The following is a 15112-nucleotide window of genomic DNA, read 5'->3' on the forward strand; positions in this document are numbered from 1 at the left end:
AGACAAGCACACTTGTCTTCTCAAGATTCCCTATATTCCCACTGCTATCCCTAGATTCCCAAAGTTTATGTTCATATTTGAAGAGATTAGTGTAAATATTTGTTTCTTTGTTTTATGCTATGTAATATAATGTATTAAGATTTGGGACTTACTGTCAGATCCCAATGTCAGGTCCAGGCTAGGACTAGAGGAACTATACAGAGACCACTTCAGATCAGACATGGGGTCGTGGGTCCATCCACACATACTATGCTCAAAGTCACACAGACCACCCAGAGACGAGAGAGTGGTGGGAGCTAGAGAGAGAGAAAGAGAGCAAACCAGATTATACTCATTTTCCTTGACCTCAGACTCTGCTGTAGGCTCTCCCATAACACACACATAACACAGACACTGTATGTGTCTCATGAAATCTATAGACACATTTGTCTAAATGCACAGCTGACTGAATTCAACCTACCCACTGCAGTTTATATCATTGCTATACTTTCTGAAAAAATTATCTTGGTGTGAAGCCTCCATATTCCTACTAAATATTTTTTGCACTTGTATATTTTATATACGTATTATACTGTGTATGAACATATGATTTGTCTAATTTACCATACACAGATTGCCATCTCACTGTATCTTTACAGATTTGTTTCTTGATGTATGTGACAGATTGCCTTTTGACTTCATGTAATAGATTCCTGATTCACTGTATGTTACAGATTCCAATTTCATTGCACATAAGATATTCCTACCTCATTTTATGCAACAGATTCCCTTACAGTATATATGACAGATTATTGTATCACTGTACTTGACTGATTCCTGTCTCACTGTAAGTGACAGATTCCAGTTTCACTATATGTGACAGTTTACAGCCTCATTGCATATGAAAGATTGCCATTTCAGTGAATATGCACAGATTCACAGACAGTTTCCAGTGTTCTGACTGCATGTGAAGGATCTCAGTCTCACTGCATATGCACTGACTGGTTCTGCTCCTGGTGATGCTGTTTTAACATGCAGACACCGACACACTCCAGCACAGCCTCATCTACATGGAGCACTGTGCCTCAGCATTTAGCAGGCCTCCGTCAGCCATCCATCCAAAGGCATGCTGCTATGCTAGTTAGCATAATGTTAGTGTTCATGCTGCGAGCCTCTACTCATCAACACATAAGTGTGTACAAAAGGAGGGGCGGCAATCTGTTATTAGAGCTCTGGGAAAAATAATGCTGCAATTACACTGCAGAGTACTGTAAATAAAAGTGTATGTGTGCATGTGTGATATACTGAAATGCTTGCTTATCTAAACACTCACGACTGAATAGAACAACATGCTATACTTGATATTCTCAATACATGTTAGTTAAGTTTTGAGTCTTCGTAATACACATAGATATGATTGAATTGATTGATTTCCACTCTGTAATGAGATCTGATCTCATTCACGACAGTAATATATTCATGTAAGGTGCCCTGTTTGATTACCTGGTGTCCTGTGGGCAGTATTCGTCTCCTCGTGAGGAGGGAGGGTAGGCGTGGCAGTGTCAGGAATGGTGGTAGATTCTAAAACAAAAGTAAAAAAAGAAAAACAAAATAGAATATTAGATATAAATTAGAATAAAGGCATTTACTGTGCACTGGAAAACATTGTAAGACAATATTAGTGTTCTCTAAAGAAGAGAAGACTTCTACCAGTGCTGATTTATACGCAAGTCTTACACACACAGGCAAACACTCCTTAAATATCAAATAACAGAATAATCACACATGATCGCACACAGGCATGCATGCACACCAGCATATGTCCTCTAAAATGTGCCCACAACCACCAGACACACGCGAAACAGACTGAGTCAATTAAAAATGTGCACATGCACACATTGTGATTACATTAAAAGAAATATTGCGAAACCACAATTAGAAAAAAAAATCTGAGCATCTGAGAACTACTTACTGGCTATTGGGTAGAATAAATGGTTCATTACTACTTCCATTACACCTCAGGCCACTGCAGTTACCGTACCAGTTACCCACAATGCCTTTTAATGTGAAACCACTGTTGCCACAGCTATTTTCCATGAGTCACCAAACTTTTAAGGAGGTTTCCACCTCTGACACTGTCTTTCACTGACTTTCATTTTATATACAACAAAAAAGTTCATCCTTTTCAGCCTTTTTTCTCTTCTTTCTCTCCACATATCTCGTCTATGAATTCATGTTGAGTTTTGGCCAAAACAACACAAGCGAGACGACAACAAAAACGTCAGTGTCTGCGATTGCAACAGCGCTCCGGCATGGTTTCTGCCGTGATCATTTGTTATGACAGAAAATGTTGAATCAGCAGTTGCATCTCTCTTTCGTTCCCCGCGGGGGATCGAGCGAAAGAAGATTTAGAGACAACGAGGCGTAAATGAGTAATGATTGTCAGCTCTTAAACTCATTAATGCCATTACTCTTAACAATTCCCAGCTTAATTGGCAACTACGTGAGTGGCGTAATACTAATCATGTAGCACAACATGAAAAGGAGAGGCCCACTGTAATATTAATATGTTATTAATTTCTATAAGTGGGTGCGTACATGAAAGGGATGCACCATCTGGCTGCTTCTGACATTAAACTCTATTAATTTTCTGCCCTTTATAAATGCAATTAACTTCCTAGCAAGTCCTTGATATCTGGGAACTGAGCGCTCTCTCTCACCTAAAATACCTTTCATTCTTTAGTCTCACATGCATTAAGTGTGACACACTCCTGTCTCGACTAATAGACACCACCGTTCAAATGTTTGGTGTTGGTAAAACTTTTTTAAAAGTCTTGCTCACCAAGACTGCATTTACTTAATAAAAAATACAGTAAACACATTTATTTTATTTATTATTATCAAAACAGTTGTGCTGCTAAATAAAAGATATTCAATATTGTTTAAGAAAATTTTAAGACTGGCAACTGATATTTCTCTTCAAATTACACTACTTTCTATTCACTCTATGTGAAATATGCTGCTGATTTCTCCTGATACCTGAAGCTCAAGCTATGGATCAGAGCAAGACATGGCAATAGATTTCCAATATGCTCCAAAGCTCTATTGACGCAGCCAATTGATCTGGATCCCAGAGCTCTCTAGGCATCCTCTGAGATTTCCCCCGCAGCCTGACAACACATTAAAGCCATGAAATGTTTCCAGGTCTCAAAGACAGACCAGATATTTACAAGCAAGGGCTAGTTTTGGGGTCCATCCTCCTCACCCTGAAGAATTACTTTGTTTTTACGCTCTGGATTCAGCACAGAGTAGAGTTAGCTCTGTTTCCTCTCTCACGGGTCCTTCTGAGTCTCGGCAATCTCTGACTCAGCGTTTTCATAGCAAGACGGAAAAAATGTTCAATTATGTAGAAAGCCTTGGAGCAAATCTATGCCCCTGGCAGGCAGACCAGCTGTACTTCTGCGCCTGACTGAGATCTTGAGCAGACACTGCATTACAAGAGAAAACAAAGACTGATGTGCGTTTGGAAGATTGTGTGGCGTAACAAACAGAGAACACGAGTCAAATCAGATGAAACAGAACAACAGTGAAAGTTATCATCAAAAGCTGATCTGAGTGTATTTTAAACATTCTGTTCAAGTCACAAGCACATTAAACGAAATAGTAAACATGCACTGAAACACACGCACAAACACACATACTTCAACAATGATGCTTCTTCATAGGCAACCTAATTAAACATTTCCAACTTGAAAGATGAGGCTTTTGGCCTACAGAATTCAATATCAAAGCTGTTTTCCAGCAGCACTGAACTAATTAAAGCTTTTGTCTCCTTGTCTTTAGAACACAGAAAGTAATAGAAGGTTTATTGTGTTATCCCTCAGCCAGAAAATTCCCCAAATACACATGTACAGACACACACTGAGTTCAGACGGGCCTGTTTGCTTGGCCTCTGATAAGGACTTTCCTCGCAAGCTCAGTTAAACCAGCAAATCATCTCCAGGTGATGGATATCAAATATGCTTTGCTTGCCTAGAAATATATACACACATATATTCATATTCACATTGGATGTCCTCAGAAAGCCCTGCTTCAAAACAACAGCGGCAATTTATAAAACAAAAATTGATTTATAAAAATAATTTTCAACTGACTCAATGGAGAGTGAATACAAAATGTCAAATGTAAGAATATATAGTTACACAAATGTAAAACCATCATCTTCAAAACCATTTTTGAGGTTATATGCTGCACTTACTCCTGGCTAAAATGCTATAGTGGGTTGTTCAGACATCCAATCAAAACCTTCTTAATGCTTGTCTGATTAAATATTTATATACAGATGTGATGCATATGTTAAACAATGATAGCAAACCATTAATTTGAGTGATTAAGCTACAGTTTTATTTAGTAGTATGTTTCAGTAAATTTTACCAAAAAAGTTTGGTCAAAAATGAAAATTCAAACTCGACCGCTTAAAAAATATATATATATATAAATACTAATCATAATGGTCCAGCCCTAAACATAACCATCACTGGGGTGTAAGCAGACGAAACAAACACATACAAATCAGTACAAAAGCAAATAACTGATTTGAATTAAAAAGAATAAACCAAAATATAAAATATTTACAACCATGAGCGTATGTAAAATAGATTATATTGGGTATTGCACATCTTTTGCAAAACACAGAAGATAATTGTGTTTTTTGTCTTTACAATGAAAGTTAAATTGGTCCAGTGTTGTTTTAGACTCCACTGACTGCCATTGATTGGGCAAGAATAGATGAAAGAGTTGATATACTCCTCAAATTTGTTTTATTTTTTTGTGTTTCACAGCAAAAAAGAAAGTCATACAGGTTTTGAAAGGATTATAATTTGTGGGTGAATTAAAAGTATACATGAGATTTCCAGTAGGAGAGCTGGACTGTACACTGGAAAGACCATAGTAGGCACACATTATATAAGGAAGAGCTGGGAAGATGTGCTGTATGGAAAAAGAGGAGTGGAGAACAACCTAAATATTTACAATGGGAGGATATGAAGAATGACATGGGGCTTTGTGGGTAAATGCCTGTGTGCAAACATGGATTGTGTAGGGGGACTACACTAAATAGAAACATGTGGTTGATAACATCAAAGAGTCAATTCAACTACTGGTAGATCACACGCTCACACTCATCCATACCAATAGAGAGATAGCAGTGAAATGGTGGGGCAGAGTCTCGGTTTTGGTAAGAGAGTGAGGTTGAGCCAGAAAAGCAGATAGAAGTGATTACACTCTCCTCGTCAAAGATCAGAAGAAGTGGAAACAATTTTCCATCACATCACCAAGCTGCCCATGCAAGGAACGTTGTGTCCTAAACCACACTGTTCCCTTGACGGACATCCACAGGCCACACCCACACATCTGAGAGTCATCAGTGAGCATTGCACATGCTGAGTCTCTTTCTCTCTCTTTAAGGTGTGTGGCATTCTTGTTCAGCCATGTACAGTATGGTGTGTTTGTACCGTGTGCGGGGAATAGGTTATGGCAAAACTGCAAATCAAAACTCAAGGCATGTCAGCTCACACTCATTGACCATCGTGGCCTTTGACTGCTATTTAATGGAGAAGTATAATGCTATGTCATGCATTCCAACTTATTTACAATCCTAAAGAGTTGTATTCTCAAGCTAAACATTACCAAAGCAACAAAATCTAGTTGGATGTATGATGGAGTATTTCTGTGCCAAATACACTGCTTCAGGATTTGTATACGTTTCAGAAAGTTTCTTTCAAGTATGGCCCTGCATGACATCATAAAGGGCAGAATTCCTTATAAGGGCACTTCTCCTGAAAGAGCGCACCCGTGCACACTTCAGTCAGAATGAGAGCAAGAGCACGCCCGTCAACATGCTTCCTTCGGGTTACAGAAGTTGTTGGCAGCACTGCGCAGAACTTGCTAGAGAAGGATTTTACATTTTGTTTTTGACCACAAATTCAACACTGTCACCAAAGAAGTGTGTTTTTGGTTGTGAAGGAAAGATAACCCCATTCAGCGTCCCAAAGAAAACAGTGTTAGCGGAATTATTTGATGTTGATGTCACAGCTTGCAGAAGAGCAAGCTTTGCATGCTTGTGACTCTTTAGCTATGGCACACCTTGAGAACCTCGACTGTTTTCAGAGCTGTATCTGTCTTTTATAAATCTAATCAATCTAAAGACTCTTCAAAGACACAAAGTATGCAGTACTACACTATAGATATTTAAGATTAACATGAGATTGGGAGAAACCGTTTTATGTCTACAGTACACAATGGGCATAAAATACAGCTCCTATATACTTGAATGGTATGTGGCACTGTAGTAATGTAGCACTGTACTGGATATTTTTACATTTTAACAAAACAATTATTTATAATACTTTATTTATGTATCAATTAGATAAGCCTTGGTGAGAGAAGTCTACAGTAGGTGCTGTAGCTCCAGCAATTTTGAGATGTGTTGCACCCAGCAGAGGTCACTGTCCTCACTCTTTCTACCCCTCTCTTGTTCTCCCAAAGACAGGAACCTCTGGCTTGACGAGAGTCCAGTAATGAATAATAGACAAAGGTGACTGATTGAAATATCTAAAGTCCCTTGGTGTGTCTTTCACGGTCTTGCTCTCACAAGGTCTGTCTGCCACGCATCTGTTTATTTATTCATCAATTCATTATTTCTCTCCTCGTGACCCTCACTCCAAATGATCTTCCTCCGGGAGAGTGATGGGATTTGGGGACAAAATCATAGCTTAGCCACAGCTCAGGATAATGCAATGAATACATGGTCTTAGTTTGTGTGTATTTGTACAGTATATAGGAGCCTTATGATATATTTAACAATATAAATATGGGGACAATGGAAAATTTTACAGTTATGCCATCATTATACCAGAGCGATATGTAATAATAACTTGTAATACCTCACTTTTTATCAAATTAAATGTGTGTGTTTGGTCCGTAGACAACTATGCACGCAGTGGCAGATGTGTGTGATTGGTGTAAACATCTCCGTGCAGTGGAGTGAGACTGATGTAGCCCTGTGAATATTTAACGTCTCTCTCTACGAATCCCCTTGGCCCTTCAAAATCAGAACAACAGCAGTCCCGGCCCCTGCGTCACTCACCCTCGCACTACAGCTGCAAACAACCACAATTTACTAAAGCAGAGTGTGCTTTAGAAAGCCGAATTAGGACAATCTCACTCAAATGAGATCTTTAACATACTGTAGGTCTGTATGTTTTTTGTTGTCAAACGGCTCCTTTGAGGACCGGTACTGGTAGTGATCACTGTGAATGTGCAGAACAGATGGTAGGAAACGAAACAGCCATAATATTATGCGAACGGTTGGAAGCAAAGAAAGTATAGAATAAAAATACACACGGTTCAAAATCACACAAAAGTGTAATAGTGTATATAACACTGCTGTAGCTGGGGGCGTTGTGTTTATTTTTTATTAAAACTGATAACTCTGACTGTAAAATCTGGCTTTATGAGCAACGTTGAACTTGCTGCCAATGAATACACACATCTGTGATAACACATTTGTATCATATGAAGTTGCTAAAGGCATTGGCCTTCATGAATCGTTTAATGTTTATTGTGAATCCATTTTGTGTCATGCCCAAAGCCATAGTGTTAGAATTGTAAAAAACAAAACAAAACAAAACAAAACAAAAAACGCACCATAACTGCAAACTGCAAAATTTACAAAAATAAAACAAAACACACAAACTCTGTGTCACTCACCCTGGAACCATAGCTGTAAACAATCACAAAAAGACAAAGACATAAAAACAAAATCAAAACAAAATCAAAACAAAAACAAAACAAAACAAAACAAAACAAAACAAAACAAAACAAAACAAAACAAAACAAAACAAAACAAAACACGCACCATAACTGCAAACTGCAAAATTTACAAAAATAAAAACAAAACACACAAACTCTGTGTCACTCACCCTGGAACCATAGCTGTAAACAATCACAAAAAGACAAAGACATAAAAACAAAATCAAAACAAAAACAAAACAAAACAAAACAAAACAAAACAAAACAAAACAAAACAAAACACGCACCATAACTGCAAACTGCAAAATTTACAAAAATAAAAACAAAACACACAAACTCTGTGTCACTCACCCTGGAACCATAGCTGTAAACAATCACACAAAGACATAAAAACAAAACAAAAAATACAAACAAAAACACAAAACCCTCAAACCCTGCTTTCACTCACTCTCGTGCCACAGCTGCAACCAACCACAATTTATAAAAGTACAGTTTGCTTTTGCGAGCTGAATTAGGACGATCTCACTCAAACCGTAGGCCTGTTTGTTTTTTGTTGTCAAACGGCTCCTTTGAGGACCGGTACTGGTAGTGATCACCCTGGATGTGCAGAACAGATGGTAGGAAATGAAACAGTCATAATGTTGTGTATACGGGCGGAAACAAAGAAAGTACGAAAGAAAAATACACACAATTCAAAGTCACATGCAAGTATATATAACACACCAGTGTGTTTGTGTGTCTCGGGATCTGTACGTGATTAGATTTACAGTGGAGATTAGGAACTGGGGCTGTAGTTTCAACAGTGAGTGGGGTAGATTGAGCCCCCTGTGTCTCGAACATCTGGTGCACAGTTGTGCACTGCGGGGCCTCACCGCACTGTCATTGCATTCCTTCACGCAAACATAACCATGTATACACAAACACAATCAACCGTCAGTCCATTTTTCGTCACTCTCAACTCACTGGCTTTGATCCCTCGTTTATTTCTTTCATCCGCTTTGATTATCATCTCTTTCACTCTCTTGATCTTTTGCTCTCATTCATTTATGGCCCACAGGCTCCGCAAACCTGTGCCAGTATCGCACCAAGTTCCGCCGATGACACATGAAGCTTTCATCCCGGATCTCATCTTCTGCTTGCAAAGTGCCACCAACTAACCCCGAGCCAGCACCGGCTCTCTATCTGACTTTTCAACATGCCTTCCTCCTCCTGCAGTCTTGCCATGCTAATAAACCTGGGCACTGAGCCCTGAGGCTTCCCCTGTCCTCTACCCACATAGGCCTTTCTAGCAGCTCCTCTAATGCTCCTTCGCCCCCGGCACTCCTGCAGACACAGAGCCATGAAGACAGCCCGTCGATTACTGCCCCTCAGCCTGCCGCTTTATAGAGCCCAGGCCTGGTCCAGAGGGAGCAGCCGTGTGTTCTTTTGGCTGACTGTCATTCTGTGACAGGTAAAAGATTCAGGAGGAGGAGATATGAAGGACACCGTTGACAGAGAGCAAAGATGGAAGTGACAGAATTGTTCTATGACTGCTCTGCTTCTTTCAACTGCTGTAGCTAAGGGTGTTGTGTTTATTTTTAATTAAAACTGACCATCCCGACTGTAAAATCTGGATGATATGAGCCACATTGAACTTGTTGCCAATAGCCAATGAATACACACAGCTGTGACCGCACATCTTTTGCATTATATATTAATATGAAGTTGCTACAGGCAATGTAAACGGCATACAGCTAAGCTAATTAACTTTTATTACTTAGCGGATTAACTGTTTATAATGACTACTATAAATCAGCTTTGTGTCAAGATACATAGTGTAAAAAGAGCATAAGCAATACAAAAAATAATAAAAAATAAACAAATAACTAAAAAACTATTACACAAAAAAAAAAAAAAAAAAAAAAAATACAAATAAATAGATAAAAAACTAAACAAAAGAAAACATACAGAGGTCTTACCTGGCAAGTCACAACCCAGTATCTCCAGTCTCATTCCGATGCCGGCGGGAGACCACCGCTCGGGATACACTCGGATAAACTGGGCCACAATCTCGTCAAAGCGACGGATCTCTGGAGCGTCGTAATGCATGTTACCCTCAAAAATCTGGAGAAGCAGAATTCATAATAGCACTTTAGCCCAGCTGTGTGATTGAGAGAAGAAAGCTACTGTATATTCTCTGTATTTCTGAGTCTCTAATGCAGCTCTGCAGCTCAGGTTTTAATTAACACAACTGTGGATGATTTCACTGGAATGTTATCAAAGCTTGCAGCATAATTGAATTCTGCTCTCAGAGTGGGAGAATGAAATGCAGAGTCACTGAGATGAGCAGTAAAGAATGAAATGAGTCTGTTAATAATCTGATTCTGGTGAACTGTTCTTTACTGTAGCCCTTTCACCAAACCACAATATTCAAATTTGCATGATTAACTAATTAACCTAATTCAACTCCAGTTATATTTTTTCCAGGTCAGTCCTTCTCTGCTGGAAAAAGATTATATATCATGCTTAAAGTGGTCAAGCTGGGTTTTTACTGGTCCAAGTTGGTTTAATTGGCATCAAGACCAGATCAAACCCCAGGTTCACCTAGATAATCAACTATTTCAGCTTGAAACAGACTGGGCCAATTACCACTTTAACTCTTTTAACTGTTTTATCATCTCATTAAGAGACCTTAGTTTGGAAGCTTTCTAAAAATAAAATAAAACAAATACATAAAAAAAATGAATGACTGTTGTGATTTTTCTAAGTATCATTAAAGAAATCCTGCGTCATTCTCACCTTTGGGAGATTGGTCTTGGAATCGATGATGTAGCTCCAGTCTTTTCCATTCAAACTATGGGAAAGTTTATACTTCCGCACAAAGGCCCGGTTCTCCGTGCTGCTACTGCCGTCCACCCCACGGGCCCCTTGCGTGATGATACCCCGTACAGTTTTGGGGACTCCCAGGTCCACCTGCAGCCATTCTTCACCAGCCACAGGCTGCGCTGGACTGGGGAACCACCCTGAGCGGCTGGCCACTAGCCGGGCCGCACCTGTGGCCCCGTGGATGTCCCTCATGGAGGAGGCCGAGATCTGCGAGTCTGGCAGGAGGCCAGATAGCATTCCCTGCATCTCAGAGCATGGAGCGTCTGGAAGGAGGATGGACACGCAGATGAGTTATGGTAAGGCAGAGAGGAATTGACATTTTAAGGCTGGAGAGATCAATGTGGTTATGTCATGAGAGAGGGCTTAGGAGTAAATAATAAATAAACAGAGCATGTGTGGCTGAGTTTTTTATGTGTACATCCCCCCGGAGTGGGTGTTTGTGTAGGATTTATTACAGGAAAAAATGTTGTGTTCCAGTATTTCTAGGTTCACCTCTACAGAGTTAAAAGCAAACCCACTCAGCCCAAAACAGCCATTCTCTGGCTCAGCCGGCACAAATACAAAAGGTACCAGAAATAAATGATTGATTTTGGCCTATGGCTTAAACACGGAACAAAGAACAGAAAAACAGGCTGGGGCATCTGGTTCAAGCCCATCCTAACAATCTCAGTTGAATTACACCCAGAGGTACACCCACACTCCTACTGAAAGAGCAGTAAAACACAGAACGAGGCTAACGGTGCAAAAGTGATCGATGGCTTCACGGGCATCTTTATGGGCTCAGCTCTGCCAGATATCTCGCGGGCTGAAGCATCACTCTTCCATGGGAAAGACAGGAAGGGCAGTGACACGCCTCACTGAAAGCAGCTTGTTCTGGGCTGGATGCCCGAGGGACAACGGCCCCCGTGAGACTGCAGCAGGTCTAATATGGAGGCCAGCGGTGTGTCTGTGCATCGTTTGTGTCAGTGTTGAAAAAGACCCTATCTCTAAAAGCGCATTTGTCCTGCTCAGTGTCGACGAAAAAAGGAGTGAATCACTGTTTAATAGCGTAATGATGGTGTGTGATGTCTCTGATAACATCAGTGCAAAAGCAGCTCACCTCCTTCATCTGCTGCAGGACATGCTAACAGAATTAGTTGACTGCTATCTAAACATCTTCATAAATAGCAAAAATTAAATCAGGACACTAAAGAACTGATAAATACACATCTGAGTTCACTTGACAGGGATTCAGTGGGCGTTTGGAACAGTATTTGTCACATGCGGTATCTATGGGCTTGCTGAGTATGAGTATATAGATCAATATATTTATATATATCTACATGTTTAGATAATATAGAGATAGAAAGATAAAGCTAAAGAAAGGTAAATATTGATAAATCTATTTTTATGTACCCATTTATATCTACCTTTCTATCAACGAACCAATTAAACACCCAACTTTTCAGCAAAATTGTACACAAACAAACATTCTAAGCTTGTCTTTTTCTGGCTCTTTTATTATTTTACATCTATAAATCAGCTCCCTTAACCCTTAGGGGACTAAGCCCTTTTTGGTCCGTTTTCTCTATTTTTACATTTCGGCTTATAAACCATATGTAATGAGGATGGACCACCATGTATTTGGTATCAATGGATTCAGAAGACCCTAAGCTACCATAAGCATGCATGCAATATGTCTATAAAGGAAGTATGAGTGAAAAATTGTACAATAAACTAGAGAATTTCAAAGACGAAAATGAGATTTTTGTCATTTATTACTGAAAATCCTACCTCACACAACAATAGTTAAAAGTTTTTGACCCAAAAATATATTTTTCAAACTCTTTGCTTGACAGAAATGGGTTAATGTTCAATCAAATGTGTAAAGATCAATTAAATAATTAACTTTATTTACAAACAGTCCTAGGCGTTTTTTTTATTTTTGGGACTAAGCCCTTTTTGGTCTGTTTTCTCAATTTTTATATTTGGGCTTATAAATCATATGTAGGACCTAAAGGAGATGAAACACCCTGTGTTTGGTATCTATGGATTCAGAAGACCCTAAGCTACCATAAGCATGCAAGCAATATGTTTATATAAAGGAAGTATGAGTGAAAAATTTTACAATAAACTACAGAATTTCAAAAACGAAAAACTGAAAAAACTGAAAAACACACAATATAGAACAGTTTTTGAACAAAGAAAATATATTTTTTCAAACTCTTTGCTTGACAGAAATCTGTTATTGTTTAATCAAATGTGTAAAGAACAATTTAATAATTAACTTTTTTAAAAAACAGTCCTAGGCATGCCAGTGAGCAAAGCAAGGCCTTTCCAGGCCTTTCCAGTAATTGTTCCAGAGCTTGTTCTGCCGTAAATCTTTTACTGCTTGCCATTTTGATAAAACAATTCTGTAATAATGCTGTATCTCTCTCGAATTTATCTCTTTGTGCTCGCTAACACTCCGATCACTTTCTGCTTTCTCCATGTGATGCTGATTCTCCGATCGCTCGAATTTAGCTCTTTGTGCTCGCTAATACTCCGATCGCTCTCTGTAACACTCCGATCGCGTTCTGCTTTCTCCACCCTGATGTTGATTCTCTGAACGCTTATTAATTACATGTCTTTTACTTTAGTCCAGCCAGCTTTTACAAGGCTACAGCAGAGCTACAGAGTCCTCTGAATCGCTAGAAGACATAACCTTCCTCTGATTGGGTTAGAAAAAGACTCCTCCCAGCGGCAATTTTTCCATTGGCTGTTGCGTGTTGAATCTGCCTAGCACAATCTTTTTCATTGGCCTGTTTACGCAGTAGTATTGCGCAATAAGGGAAGTGTTTAATATACAAACTGGACACCGCTGTTTTCAGCGGAATCTGAGGAAGACGGCAAAAAAACCCGCATCTCTCTAGCATTAATAGTTTTTGAGATAACTACACATTTGTAAAAGAATGCCATTTTGGGCGGTACCGCCTAATCCGTCCCCAGAGGGTTAAGGGAAATGCAGACTTGGAGAAAGATGTGTGGTGTGAGTTTTACTGACCCGTGATTTGACAGCCGTAAAGTTCGAAGCGCAATGCGATTCCATTCTTCCATGTCTGAGGTCTTATCCGGACAAACCGAGCTAAGACAGGCTGGGGGATCCGGTTCAGGACCACCTCTGAGGGGTCTGCGTTTGCATGGAAAACCTAAGGAGGCAAAGAGAGAGGGAAAAAAAGGAGAGATTTACGACTATTCAGGAGCTGGTTTGGCTGAGGGCGCTCGTTCAAAAACAAACTAACCTCCCAAACAAGCACAACTCTCGCACAGTAAGAGCTTCCTTATAGGGGCCAAGTGAGATCGCAACCTTAATCGCTGTCAAAATACACACACCACTGAATACACACATAGACGCCAATGTTCGCATTGTAAATTCAAAAATGAAATGCTGTTTCCTCCAGAATGAGTTAAAGACCACAGACACTGGTGAGACAGTGTGAGAGTGTTTGAAGAATCGGTTGTCACTCAATGGAATTGAATGTTATAACATAAAGACATTAAATCAGATGCAACCACATGTTTTGGGTGTTTTAATTGATTACAGCAGTATGTCAGATGGATCATTATATTTCAACAGGCAGGTCCCAGGGTATCAAAGAAATATGTCATGCTCTTCAGCCACTGCATCATGGGATGGCAAGAATGGACAAGCTTTGATGGCAAATCTCCATCTCTCCTCCTTCCCCAGAGATGCAAGCCTCTGTCAGGGTCTTTGTCTCCAGAGAGAGGAAGCAGGAAAGAGGAGAAAGACTAGAAGAGGGTGAATCCTGCTTCACTGCACACACAGAAACAAAGCCCGGACCCTTAGGACCTGACCCGTCTCAGGATACAATGACATCCGGGCCAGGTGGCCTGGGTCAGGTCAGTGCTAGGCCGGCTCGTATTGAGAGTGAAGAAATAGATTAAAGACGTGTTAGGAAAATGTTCTGACATTTGGTAAATCACCCCAATATATCATGAAATAAAAGAAGAAAACTATGAACTGAGGACCTGTGGTCATTAATCACTGTGCGTATGGTTAGTTAAAAGCAGAGGAGACCCGGGGCAATTGTTAAATTTTCCACAAATTTCATCACGACTCTCAGATTACTACAAATCTACCCGCCATTTTTCGGTGTGTAAAACATTTATATGTGCCAATATTTATAATACTTTTAAAATATTAACACTGAGAAAACTTCAACCACAATATTGAATTTAATACAGTAAGTCAGAATTTTACACATCTCCTAAATTAACAACAGATGGCAAATTTAGAAAAGACTAACATAAATAAATTGTGCCTTATTTAAATGGTATTTTTACATTAATATTATTATTATTTGTTTATATATTAACCATAAAAAAATAATAATAATAATAATAAAAAAAAAATATATATATATATATATATATATATATATATATATATATATATATATATATATATATATATATT

At 39.2% G+C, this 15112-nt stretch overlaps 1 protein-coding gene across 2 annotated transcripts in view; it reads right to left on the reverse strand.

Annotated features, from left to right (window-relative positions):
- Positions 1-14869, reverse strand: part of LOC113053620 (neuropilin-2-like) — a 28901-nt gene extending 14032 nt beyond the window's left edge. Inside the window, exons 1-5 of one of the 2 annotated variants that reach the window (XM_026218785.1) lie at positions 13679-13916; positions 10570-10919; positions 9750-9894; positions 1483-1560; positions 153-296 (exon numbers count right to left, since the gene is read on the reverse strand). In XM_026218785.1, the coding sequence (XP_026074570.1) occupies positions 153-296; positions 1483-1560; positions 9750-9894; positions 10570-10902 (700 nt within the window). In that variant the 5' untranslated portion in view covers positions 10903-10919; positions 13679-13916. Of the gene's footprint in view, positions 1-152; positions 297-1482; positions 1561-9749; positions 9895-10569; positions 10920-13678 lie in introns of both variants that reach the window. The other variant, XM_026218787.1, reaches the window with a different exon arrangement.
- Positions 14870-15112: the final 243 nt, after the last annotated feature.

This window comes from Carassius auratus, chromosome 34 (genome assembly GCF_003368295.1).
Source record: "Carassius auratus strain Wakin chromosome 34, ASM336829v1, whole genome shotgun sequence".
NCBI classification, from domain to species: domain Eukaryota; kingdom Metazoa; phylum Chordata; class Actinopteri; order Cypriniformes; family Cyprinidae; genus Carassius; species Carassius auratus.